Source organism: Accipiter gentilis, chromosome 6, assembly GCF_929443795.1.
Source record: "Accipiter gentilis chromosome 6, bAccGen1.1, whole genome shotgun sequence".
NCBI lineage: Eukaryota > Metazoa > Chordata > Aves > Accipitriformes > Accipitridae > Astur > Astur gentilis.
In genome coordinates this window covers 1,599,164-1,612,681 of record NC_064885.1, presented here as the reverse complement: position 1 = coordinate 1,612,681, position 13,518 = coordinate 1,599,164, and the positions used below count along the sequence as shown (strand labels likewise).

Below are 13,518 nucleotides of genomic sequence, written 5' to 3'. Positions count from 1 at the left end.
GCCTCTGACAGGCAACAGTACCTCCATCAGAATCAATCCTCCATCAATCCTACCTGCCCATAGGAAACGGAAAATGTTTTACTTCATAGACCAAAATGTACTCCTGTTGTCATTCTACCTCTCAAATACAAGAATCTATCATCCTCAAAAGCACAGAGCATCTGCAGCATCCCAGTTACAAGGTTTATGTTATTTACCAAATCATATGCCAGCAGACCTCCTTCCCAGTGTAAGTGAATGGCTTTCCTTACAGTTGTCCACAGCAACCTAGACTCCTGCTTTCAGAACATGATTACGAGACATGACACTGAGTGTGATCAGAATAAAGCCCGAATGATGCAGTGTCTTGACCTCACCCGCAAATTACTTTCTTTAGGGAAGCACATATAACCACAAATAATTCTCTGCCAAATACAACCAACAGCATTTTATACGTCTCTTTCCTTCCATCATTCACAGGTTCAATCCACAGTTTCTAAAATTTAGGACTTGTAACTACTGTGGTCCCACTGAAGAGCATACAGGTTTTTTCTTATGAGCATCTTACACCCTTCTTAACCTGCTTTTCTATCAAAGGCAGAAAGTATAAGATTGTGCCCACCTTAATGGACAACTAAATAACATTCCTGGAGCAATGACCTGAATAATACATTTCATAGACAATTTTTGTAAAAATTTACTTCAGAGACAAATGCTTTTGAAGAAATTGCCTCTATTTTTATGCGGAGAACAACTAGAGTCAGTAACTGCACAAGTAGCTATTTTGTTCACAAAGTTAACGTTTATCAAAGGCATTATCTGTAAGACTTTTAGATAATTAACTTTATTTCTGATTTAATTGATCCTGTATAAAAAGTAAACAAGTACACTGCTTCTATATTCAAAACAGTTTTGCATTCTTCTTAACCCAGCAATGATTATTTTTTTATTTTCCCCTTTTGCTGCCTTCCCTATAGATGGCCCACATGGTAAAATGATAAAAGCAAGTATAACCATTACATCCTTAGTTAAACTTCAGCCTCCCACAGAGATGCTAAAGCAGAGATTATTGCTACCTTATTAGGTCTGAGTTCTTAGTTGTGATTCAACTCCTTAAAAAAATATTTAGTCACCTCCTCATTGCCAACCTGAGTCTTTAAAAACCATTCCGTCCCTACGTTTAGATTCTTGTTATTTAACAAACATCTGAAAATAGTCTTTAAGAAATGCCCACTATGCACCCACTAGTGGACCAAGCTCCAAACTGCTAGAATTATAAAAACAAAGCCCAAAGTTTAGGGGCAGGCAACCATTGCAGGCATACCTGGTATAAACAATGGCACACACTGCGAAGTTGTGGTGGGAACTCCGAAGAAGAATTAATGATTGCATGAAAAAATTTTTCTGTCATTTGCAAAAGACTCCGCTGGTTCTCTTCAAGGCTTTCTGTAGGCTCCAGCCTGAAACACACCACGTATGAGCAGCAATCAAATAAATGATACTAGCTGTACTTATATGTTTGGTAGTCGCCTTATTTCCCAGGGTAAACAGAAATCTTACAGAAGTATTTATGACCTTTTATACAGAAGTTTCCATCAATATTTTAAACCACGTAAGTTACAAATATAAGGTCATTTAAAACTCAGTAATAAAGAGACAGCTGAAAGTGTGATTCTCTCACAACATTCCATACAAACACATGCATACATAATTCCAACTGACAATTATATTATCAGTTTGACAATGGTTTCTCTGAAAGGAATTTTTGTGGTAGACACAGATATTTGAGAGTTAAACTATTAATAAGAAGGCCTATCTTTTGGTAAGCTACTTAAAAGATGATTACTTAAAGTTTTTCTAAGTTAGAGCTAATTCAAAGCAACAGAGCAACAGCTACTAAATCCAAGTCTTGAAGTGATATAACAGAAATTAAAGCAAAAAACCTACATACAACAGATACATATTCCATCTTGTTTCTGTAATTAATTCGATGACCTAAAGCAGATGCTTTCTGCTACTACTCCACATTAATCCCCACATCAGTGGCCTACATAAAAGTATGAAGTAGCAAGTAAGAGAGGTCCTGCAAGAGCTCTCTATCTTCCTTACTCTCTCAGGGCTTAGAGGACATGCAGAAAAACTCATCTCGCTGTGTTGGACGGCTCTATACAATTCTCCTTGGGTATAAGGATTGCAGATACAATTAATGTGTCTGGTAAAGTAAGGAGTGGAGAACTATGAAAGTATGAGAAAAACATCTGCAGCAAGGAAAAAGGAATCCTATTGTATTTACAATGACTGGGAAACATGCTTACAATTAAATACATTTGCTCCCCCCCTTGAATCTCAAACCTTGTTGGATCCACCTCAAAGCTAACATGCTGCCATTCAGGGGATGTGATCACAGTCCTTAATAAAGGTTCCAAAAGCTTCTGCAAATAGGTAGCACCATATACCTGTGTAGAAAGAAAAATCAGAATAGGCGGCCAGATTAACATAGCAATTCACAGGAACACTCCAAAATTCTGTGTTAAAAGAGCCTGAAAACACTTTATTTGTTTTGGCATAAGCCAGATTTCTGTAAAATTGGTGTTTCTATATTATAGTTTCACTTCTGAAACATAGCCGTGATCACTTTCTCTAAGTATTTTAATTAATTTCCAATTTAGAGAAAACTATAGGTCACTTTAATAACCACAATAACCAAATAGGATTCTTTCTTAGAGCACAATGACTCAACACTTCATCTCTGTACACAACTTTTTAAACTGAAATGGAAGCATGAACAAGACCTAAGATTTTTGTCTCCTGTCTTTAAATTGCCTATTACAAAAAGACAATAGGAACAGTCTTCAAGCTGATACTGGCCTCATATAACTAAACTAGTCAGAAGTTTAAAGACCCTTACTATGACTGAAGTTTACTTAGGAAAGGACTTTAAGATAACTAAAACATTTGTAAATGTTTAGCTGTTTGTATCAGTTGTGTTTTATAAATAACTAGTAATCTTTGTTGAAATCTACAAATCTTGCAAACAGTTTTGTTACTGTGACCAGTTTTCTTCTTTACTATGCAGAATCTACAAACTAGGCAAGATGAAACATTTATTGCCTTGGAAGTTTTCAAGAGGACCAACTGCAAGCTTAAGCCTAACTGGTTGAGTCATGAAGTCTTGGCAAAAGGTTAGTTCCAGAAGGATTTGCATTTTATAGTTGGGCCTGAGCATAAGATATCTACAAGATTTGGTTCATCAAATGTTAAAACATTAAAAGCAAAACTCCCTAAACTTAAAAGATGTGAGAGCTGAGACTAACTTAAACCAAAACCCAAAGGCAACTCTGTACTATTTTCAACTAATTCAGTTACTCAAAGTGCTTAACACCACAGACTAGTAATTTTGTATTTTTATATTACTAAACTTTTCCTGTTATTGAAGTGATCTGCAGCAGAGGGAAAGATTAGATAATATACCTTAAAACAGAAAGTCATTATTTTACTGGCTAAGCTGTTTCCTCGGAAGAGTGTCTGCATGGAATCTGCTAGTTCAACTTCCTTTGAAAACATATTCCAGAGTAGCTGGTAGAGCAAGTGCCGGGAATCAAAGAGTGTGACCAGGACACGAGCTAGCTCATCCTTAAAAGAAGCAAATGAAATGTTAAGCTGACTAGTAGTGAGCCAAAGCAAGTACAAAAAAAAAAAAAAAAAAAAAAGATGGAAAAAAACCACAAAGCAGTTTGTATTCATGTTTTAAATCTGCTAAGGAGTCCTGCATGTAAATATCAAATTAAGCATACACAACCTCTGTTTAAATCTTTCCTATGCTGTTTCTTTTCTAAAAATCTGACTCACGATATCCAGTCATACAAATTCATAATGGTCAATCCAGATAGATAAGCAGTTATTCTGCTGTATAAAAAAGCCCAATTCATCTTGCTAAAATCTAGAGCAGCAAATACAGCTCTGTTTGTCTGCATTACAGCACACACAATCTGTAATAAATAACCAGCCCAAACAGATGCATTTATTACAATAACTGTATATTAAACTCTTCCTAAACATTAACTAAAAATTTACTATAAAAATGCAGTTTATAATCAAGATGTCTGACAATTAGGTTTGGTGCACTTTTCAAGAATATACTAAGAAAGGCTAGCTATCATGAACAGTAGATCTAATCTCTCTTTAGCAGACTGTTTTTATACCCTTTTTGTTTGCACTAATTTTTATTTAAAGTCTTAATATTTTCAAAAACGTAGGAAATAAAATGCATGAATCAACTTACCCACTGAGAACAAGGCACCACATTGGCTAAAGCCATAGCAATAGGAAGCTCCCCCTGATCACCCATCATTGTAACCAACTCCACCAATCTCTCAAACCGATCTGCTAGCACTGTTTCTGCTAACGTATCAAATTCTGTTCCCTGCTGCAGAATTTTGGTGAGGACTTCCATAAACGTAGCTCTTGTTTGGAGGTCTTTATGATAGCCCAAGCCTGATTAAAAAAACCCAGAACTACTAAGGAAGATGTAAAAATAAATTAAATACCAATGTCTTCATTATGTATTAATTTATGCACAGTTATCTCTAACTACTTTACCTATTGAGTGCATAAGACCACTGTCCACATTTGCATTGAGTAAATTTGACATAGCAAGAACAGTGCAGTGCCGCAGCGAAGCTAGTCTTCGAGACATTCCACGTTTCCTGCCACCTGTTTGTGCACTTTCATCCTCAACTTCACTACAGTCATTTAGAAGGTTCATAAACAGTGTGAAGTATCTAAAGAAAAAGAAAAAGACTTGGATAAGATTCTGAAAAGGCAACCGTCTGAAGAGATTTGCATACAGTAGCAAATAGACAATAAGCTTCCCAAAAGATCTCGTAACTGTCCCAGGTAAACTTTCTGGTAGCATAGTCCAAACTTTCAAATGTGTTGCAACAACCAGAAGGCACTGTCCTAAAATTTGTATGCAAATTTTCTCAAAGCAAGCAAGTGAATTTCACAGGTGTGCCTTTACAAACAGGTATCTTGAAAGAGATTTTAAGTTTCATGGATAAAAATGTATCGAAGCAAGCTAATCACTCCCATGAATTGAGCATAGATCTGCATTAAGCAGAAACAAAGCCAAATTTTATCATTAGTTTCTAAATGAAAATGTTTCCATAAGCCTAGGAGGCAGAGATTTGTGAAATGGGATATATAAGAGGTAATTTCTGTTTGGATAATAATATTATTTCTGCTAGAAGAAAGAACATAGTTTGTAATAAAGGTCATATGCTGCATCTACATAGAGTCATTGTATCAAAAAATAGTTAAAAGTCACTATTTACTTAAGAAATAACTGAGATTTTGCTTCCATCAACTCAACACCATCTCCCTCTTCAGGCTGTAATGGAAGCCCAGCAAGAAGGGAGACCACTGCTTCCATACTCGCTTGGTCCAAATCTCTGAAAAACAAAGTTTAATAAGCTGTGAATCAGTTCAGCAGAATTAGTCTCTCCTTCCCCTTGATAATTTTCCCACCCAGTACCATGTCACTTTTCCTTATATATCTAACTGCAGATGAAAAGAATCTTTTTAAAAAAAAAAAGTTATTCTAGTAAAGTTCTGTCCATCAGGAGAAAAGCTACTACATTTTGTGGTACATGTTCAAGCAATATACCTGCTAAGGACAACAACTGCAAACCAAATTTGTCACTAAAAACACAGTTAAGTATAAATTCAACACTATAATGTTTGATGATTTGACTCTTCAGAATGCATCATGTGAAGATATAGCTCTAGCAAATAAGATGTTCAATCCTACTACTAAATCAGAAAAGGTATTAAGAGGAATTAAATAAATTCAGTAAGTTAAAAAAAAACCAAACACCAGAAAAAACACCTCAAGAGCCATTGTAGTTAAGACTATGCATTAAATATAATTCTGTTGTTGCTCACCAAAACTTAAGTTTCAGTTTTTACCTTTTTCTTAAAATTACTACCACTAAAGGAAGTCCACAGGAGCCAGCTCATCTGTGGATATCAAATGCCACCTGGAACACTGTTAGCAACTTCAGCAAATGTTTAAGAGTAGTCTTTCTTACCTTGTCAAGCATTTCACATCCTCATCTGTTGCTTGATTAGATGTTCCCATAACCCAGTCTGTCAAATATTCCACCATTTTGTTCCTGTTACATACAGATATATTGCTTTAGCTTTCTTTTTTTGGTTTTATTTGTAACAACCCTTCCCCCAAACACACTTACTACTGTTGGCATCATTTGTAATTATTACAAATTCAGTGTACAAACTATTTGAACCACCACACACTGAAGATGAACTGAACTAATTTTACTATACCAAGTAATACTCCAGTCTGTATCACACACAAAATTTTTACACGCGTTTAGTATCCCCACAATCAAAATAAAATTTTAATGCAGCACCAGGCTCTAAATTATTCTGAAGACAAAGATAGGAGTACTATCCCTATACCAGCAATACTAGTAAGACACAGTTTTTGGTCTACTTTTTTAAATAGGTAACCAAACAAAATTACACTTGTCCACTTTACACTATCCTAGAAGTTACATAATGCGACACTTACCTAAATTTCATTTCTTGGCAAAATGAAAGGTCATCTCTCCTCTCCATCATTACTTCTACTAACTGACATAGCTTAGTTTTTATTTGAATTGCATGTACCAAATTTCCAAGCACACGCACATACCTGAAGAAAAAAGCAAAAAGATTGATTAAATGCTTCATACTACAAGGCCCACACATCCAACAAGTCTTTTCAGCTCCATGCTGGAACCTACACACTGGCCGACACAGCAGACTTGCATAATGGGTCAGCAAGTGTTTGGGCTACCTTTTTTAGTTTCCAAATGAGCAAGCCAGCCCCTATATCAACTGAAGACCAGCACCAAATTTCTTCTGGCCAAATAAGTCTTCTATTAGTATAAAACTGAACAGAAATCTGCCCTTCAGCTGCTTTTTAACCACTAACATCATTGTACAGAAAAGAAACCAGGAATGCTTACAAGAATGAGGCCAAGCTATGGAGTAGTTAGTTCTTTTAAAAGTCACCCTCCATCAGCGTACTTTATGCTACAGTATAAATGATCTCCATGATTACTGAAGTTGTCAGAACCATAAGGAGGAGGATCAGAAAATTAGTTGCTGCTTCTCCATTGATGCAAGTAGAAAAGATATAAACTAGAAGGGTCTACCTCACTTCTTAAACATATTAATTTGTTTAGGAATGTCAACAGGATTTCTTACCTAACCAGATTTAGCATCATTGTCTCAATACTAGCTTGTCCAAGATGTTCTGAGCTCCCTTCTGTATGATTGTCAAGCAAATTCTTCATTATAGCAATGGTTTGCTCTACAAATTGTGTGTTGGTCTCAGTTAACAAAACCTACAGGAAGAAATTGGTGGTCTTAATTCTTTACACAGAAAACCAAGAAAGCCCTGGTATTTATCAAATATACACAGCATTTCAAAAATCTAATGGACAAGCATTTTTCTAGTATCACCTAGCCAAAAGAATTCCAATATGTGTCAAGATTACGTATGTCAATACTACCAGCCATAATGATTTTGAGAACATTCTCACAGATTCTGTACTCAGAGTTCATTAAGAATTCAAGAATGTTTTCAATTACTTGATGTTAAATATAGCCTGGAATCACAAATACAATAATTATTAATGCATGCTGTGAAATACAATCACAACGCTTGCAGGTTTTTTGTACAAAACACAAGCAGGTACCTATTTCAGTTACCTATGTGAAAGACAAGACTGACGCTTTTTATTAAGACACAAATGTGAAGGAATATATCAACACTTTACCTGTCCTTGAGAATCAAAAAACTTGCTGATGGTATTCTTCAATTTGTTAAACAGCATTGGGTAAAGTGCTGGACTCAACTCCAAACCCACCAGATCTTTAATATTAGTCCGTATCTGAAGTCCTACTTTCTCATGGTTACAGACCATCAGAGTCAATAATCGATCAATAAATTTGCTAACGGGAGTCTCTGCATTTCCCTCAGTGGACACCATAGATATCATGGAGCCCTTACGCTCATTGACAGGGCCCATAGGTGGACTGTAGGTTGCTAATCCCGCATTGCTACGATGCTGTAGGCACACTCCTCCGAGGGCACATAAGAACCCCGTCATGTTGATCCACTCCTGAAGAGAATCTGTGTCAGACAAGTCTATGGAGCCTCCCCCACTAACGTGCGACATTCGTCTCTTAACAATTGTCTTATGAAGACTTTCAGTAACCTGAAAAAGAATGGCTGAAGATGAAATATCTTCAATTAAATGTAACTAATGGAGAGAGATCAAAATTGTAAAGTATTCCGTAACACGTCCTGCCATTTACAATTCCAGCCTCAAGAATTTCATAAGATTCACCTTTTACAGTTTATTGTGCTAGCATGAACAGAAATCTATACAGAGGCACTGTTTTTGGAGAAGTTGAAAAAGCAAGGCTAAAAAGGACTGAAGGGGGTTGCCTAGTCAATTCCCTACTCTGCACCAGGACAAAGCATATTTAAATCATAATAGCCAGTGGCTTGTTTAAAAAGTTCCAGTGAAAGGGATTTCGTAATTCCTCTAGTAGTATTCCATAGTTTTCACTATTCTTTTCTTCAATTTCTTTTTAATTTTTAAGCTCAGCCTCCATCTGCCTTACAGCAATTTAAATCAAATTACTTCTTGGTCTCTTAGTAAGCATAGTGGACAACTGATTACCAGTATTTTTCTGGAATACTTAAATGGAGCTTAAGTCTGCCTACAAAACTAATTTTCTAGATTAAAATTCAATTCCTTAAAACAAATAAGCTTAAATAGTTATTTTGAATTTCTAAGGGTTGAACCTATGGAAAAATTCATAGTCACCTGCCCATCTTCCATTTTGGTCTTTGGATAGTTAAGGATTAGTTTTGTAGCTTGTTCCCATTTTGCATGTGTATCCTCCCAGGCCTAAAATAAGATATATCAAGATTTAACTTCAAAATTACTTGTAGCAACAGTATTTTCTGTTCTCAAAAAAGTAGGCATGCAAAGAGTATATAAATTCAGAAAGAAGTTTACCTCTGTGTTGCCTGCAGTTGGATGTTCAATGCGTCTTAATAATGCCATCACTCTCTTCTGAAGAGCTGCTCTCCCTACGAAGGGGCACAGAACATTTAACCAAGTTTCCTGAAAACCCACCTACATTAATTATGAGATCTTTGAAAGTAATTATTAAACAGAGGAACATATCCCCTTAAAGTGTTTAGAAAAGGATTCTTCTTGCTACACTTTAAAATCTTCATGAACCGAGTCACCTAAATTCCCTACTCTCTCTAGGAATTCCAATGATTAAGATATTTCAGTGAAAGCAGGAGTAGCAATCAAATTAAGAATCTCAACCTGCTTAAAGAACTCAAACACAAATAATAGTTTTATTATACAGGTAGGTATTTTACAGATTCATGATTCTTACCTGTTGACATCATATTGCTAACAGATGCAAACTCCATGAAAGTATTGTAGTTTGGCAAAAAATTATGCACTGAGACTTCATCTACTCCACATCTGATATCTGCTTCCTCACAGAGGTGACGGAAACAGGACATTGCAACAAGGACTGCCTCAATATCCGGGCTCCACAAAAACATGTATAAGGCGACTTCCAATTTTGTTTGGGCTTGGCGACAAATCGGTGTTCCGCTGCATCCTCCTGTACTTTCCTTGGGAAACAGAAATTTCCAAATTTGGTAATATTGCTTATGAATACGGCAATTTTACTAAAATTCAGCCTTACCCAAATTGTTCTTCAAAACTGCTTTTATTCTAGTAGGAACAAGCAATCCTAAACAAGATCAGAGCTCTTACGCGCTGTTGCACGAACACAGTGGCTAAGAACCTGCTCCCTTCCTAAGGATAACCATGTACTTAGGAAAATCTTATTGATACTGGAAAAGTGTACATTAAAAAACAAAATGAAAGTTTTGGCTCATAAAAGATGTTCTAAATATCCTTCTCTTTTTTTTCCTGCAGCTAGAACTAGTACTAAAACTAGGCTTGAGAAATTTGTCTGTCAAAGGGTATACCTTACTAAAATGCTTGATTTTATTATCCTTCATGGTACATTCAAACTGCACACGATACTTTAAAAAGTAAGATTTCAGATTTATTAACAATAGACTAATGTGTAGGGATGCTATGTGCAATCCTATGAAAAAAATATTCACCACATTTTAACTTGAAAAAGGTGTGACTTTTTAAAGTCTGAAACATCACTACTAACCAGCATATTAGATACATATGATATGTAGGACACAGATATCTTTTCCTCCCCAGAAATAGTTCATTTTATTTTTAAAAATTACTCTCACAGTAATTTAATTTCTACTTCCACACAGGTTTTTCTCCCCAAGTGTTAAAAAGAATTATTATTCTATATTACTTACCATGGAAGAATTCCCTTTCCCTTTCCTGAGGGTAGCTCCTGGAGCACAGCGTATCATCTCTTCATGGTCAAGAGAAATTTGACTGGGTCCACCTCCAGAGACATCATAAAGGAAGAGAAAGTGGCAGGAACTCCTATCTGATTGCTATAAAGAGAGGGAAGAAAAATAATAAATCAGTTTATTTTTTAAAAAGGGTAAAAAAAGATAGATTTCAGGAGGGTAAAAAGCTCTTCAACATTTACACAATACTTTCCACACTGGTGCTCTCAGGGCTTTATAAAGTTACCCATATTAATAGTATCTGAGAATGATATTTCCCCTTAAGAAATTAACTGGAGCGTCATCTTCAAAAAACATCACCTTGAGGTAAGCACAAATGATGCCTTTCCCTCCCTTGGAGTCTCCTGAAAGCCCTACAGGCTTCTTGGTTTTACTGCACAGAATACATACCAATGTAAATATAATTTAGATGTAACTAAGTCTAAAGAAGCCAAGCTCAGGAGTACTGTACATTTTATTCCATACATTTTATATTATCAGAAAAGCAGGAACTGAGATTGCAAAACACAGTTCTAATAACAAGGATTATCCTTTTCTGATCCTGATATTAATGAACACCTTCTAAGCACTAAGAGGGAACAGATTTTTAAAAACAACTAATTACATCTTAACTGCAAGGAGAATGGTAATATTAAGCATACTCTCTACTTGAAGGACAGTTGATTTCCACTTAAGAGGCCAAATGTAAGTCTTCCTGAATTCATAGAAAGCCAGAGTGCCTATGGTCTTCAGCTGCAATACGTGAGATTATATTTTACAAATATATATTAAACTGGAGATACCAAAGGAAAAAGCCTACTACTCAGCATCAACACAAACAAGAAGTAGTGTCCATCAGTAACAGAGCTACCAAAGTTGAAAAGAGAAGAAAAGAAAAAAGTAATTTAAAGGTAAAAATCCTCTTGCTGAAAGGCAAGCATGCTATATACGACATATAAGACGGTATCCTTCTCATGTTAGCACAGCTACTTTCTAGTCAGATAGAAAAAACAGAAACCCTTTATTTTTTCTAGTAGATCTTTAATTCAAAAAGTAATATAGCAAGTCTGGTTTTAATTCTAGCAAATATAGCATTACAATGTGTATTTGGCTAGGAAAAAGTCACTTGAGATTATTGGAAAGAAGCAAGTCAGAATTCTAGCCCTCGCATGAACATGAAATCCAAAAAGAAATTTTTATTTCATTCATGAAGAAGTATATTTTATCATAAATAACTTTCCCCTTTTCTCACCTTGTGGACTATTTCCCTTTGTATTAGGGCTATAGTTATAAAGCACCAGGTTTCTGCAAAACACACATTTTGCAGGCAAATAAAACAACCTAGGTAGCTAAAGTTTAAAAAAAAAAAATCCTAAACCTAACTTTGGTTAACAATTCTAATCAAGGATGCCTCACAAAGCACCACCTCTCAGCAGAGAGGAAATCGGAAAACAGAATGTGTAGGTATAGCTATTAAATTGCTTCCAATCATAAAAATAACGTGGTAAATAAAGGGAGTGACAAAATAGAGTGCGGTTCATTTTGATGACCCTAACAGATAGCTGTTAACATTTACTTACTTTGTTTTTTAGAAGAAATTTATTCCTACAGATGAGAATCTCCCGCAGCCACTTGAGGATTTCTGTACTGCTGAGCATCTGATGACTAGTTAGTTTCTTGCAGATATAAAAAAGCATTTGTGAACTGCAGCAAAATGAAATTCTGCATTAGCTTTATAATCTAGTAACAAAATTTTTGAAGATACTACTACATTTTACATAGAAATAGGCAATTAGCATGAATATCCTATACATATACTAGTGTCATCTTTTAAAATGTATAATAGATACAATACAGGTGTGTACTTTAAATGACAAGCTCCCCTCTGACCCTTCCCACCGCCCAGCTGGCCTTTTTAGTTCCCTAGAGGAAGTTAAGCAATTTGGGTACTTGTTAGAAGTCCAGACTCCAGGGCTGTCGATTCAGAAGTCCTCCATTTATCCACAGAACAGATACAGCACAGACAGTGGCAGTACAAGTTTACCTACACTGCTCTGATAACGTGTCTCAACTCTGTTCTGGAAGGAACACATCTAGGGATGTTCCTTCTTCATATCCATTCAGGCCTCACACTCTCTGTTAAAACTGCCAAAGGGTCCAAATTAGTGTCAATTTTAATGGGTTTTTCCCCCAGCCCGAACAGACCACAAACTCATTTCTACTATTAGAAATTACAGCAATGAGTTTCAGTTACTGCCCATCTAGGTAGGCCTCAGCCCCAAACCTATCCCGTAACAAGCCCCTTGAGCCATATTTAGCAGTCATGCAGGCCAATTTGTTAATGCTGGTAAGAGTGTTCCTCCTAGACTGCTGTTCCCTTTCTTCTAAAACAAACATCAGTACCAATTCAGATTGGATCACCTTTCTTTTTTTTTTTTTTTTTTAACAATTTAGCTCATGCAATTCTTATATTCTGATTTTACAGATTCCTATTTTTTTGGTTTAACCTTTTGTGTAACTTTGACTTTTTTGGAACTTCATTTCCCTTAATATTCCCCAAAAAATCAACTGTAACAGCTGCTGTGAAGTTATAAAAAGCAAAACAACTTTAATGAATTAAATTTCTCTAAATACACAGGAAAGACAAACGGAGACCACAGGTCAGGACAAACTACTACCTTCTTTAGGTGAGGGCTTCAGAGTCAAGATTAGCAAATCCACATTTCTAGAATTGCTTAGCATTACCGTCCCTCAGCCCCAAAAGGATAAAATAGAATTTAAACAAGTAGAAAACATTTGAATGAGGGGGGAAAAGTCTCTAACTTTTCAAACTAATAATCATTTCTACACCTTAACAACAGGCTGAAAAGAGTCATTAAGAAAGCCAGCAGAATGTTTGCTATATTTTTGTTAAATTTGTATAGTGTAAGAAGATATAACTTTTTCATGAATACACATAATAATTTTGACTGCAGATTCATGCTGATGTTGCATAGCTTTCCCAAAACATTCACAGCTCTTTCAAAAGAGAAGAC

At 35.7% G+C, this 13,518-nt stretch overlaps 1 protein-coding gene across 12 annotated transcripts in view; it reads right to left on the bottom strand.

Moving 5' to 3' along the window:
* The window catches only part of NF1 (neurofibromin 1), a 104,515-nt gene that overhangs the window by 62,751 nt on the left and 28,246 nt on the right, over window positions 1-13,518 (bottom strand). For 8 of the 12 annotated variants that reach the window (XR_007506396.1, XR_007506397.1, XR_007506398.1 and 5 more), the window contains 15 exons: window positions 12,064-12,187; window positions 10,445-10,588; window positions 9,475-9,721; window positions 9,081-9,154; window positions 8,886-8,969; window positions 7,827-8,267; window positions 7,252-7,391; window positions 6,572-6,694; window positions 6,069-6,152; window positions 5,313-5,429; window positions 4,579-4,760; window positions 4,262-4,473; window positions 3,451-3,612; window positions 2,332-2,435; window positions 1,304-1,439 (listed from right to left, as the gene is read on the bottom strand). Coding sequence is in view for 8 of the 12 variants with exons in the window: in XM_049803348.1 (XP_049659305.1) it covers window positions 1,304-1,439; window positions 2,332-2,435; window positions 3,451-3,612; window positions 4,262-4,473; window positions 4,579-4,760; window positions 5,313-5,429; window positions 6,069-6,152; window positions 6,572-6,694; window positions 7,252-7,391; window positions 7,827-8,267; window positions 8,886-8,969; window positions 9,081-9,154; window positions 9,475-9,721; window positions 10,445-10,588; window positions 12,064-12,187 (2,374 nt within the window). In the remaining 4 variants the exon portion in view is untranslated. Of the gene's footprint in view, window positions 1-1,303; window positions 1,440-2,294; window positions 2,436-3,450; window positions 3,613-4,261; window positions 4,494-4,578; window positions 4,761-5,312; window positions 5,430-6,068; window positions 6,153-6,571; window positions 6,695-7,251; window positions 7,392-7,826; window positions 8,268-8,885; window positions 8,970-9,080; window positions 9,155-9,474; window positions 9,722-10,444; window positions 10,589-12,063; window positions 12,188-12,531; window positions 12,629-13,518 lie in introns of those variants that run through there. The other 4 variants (XM_049803345.1, XM_049803347.1, XM_049803346.1 and 1 more) reach the window with 4 other exon arrangements.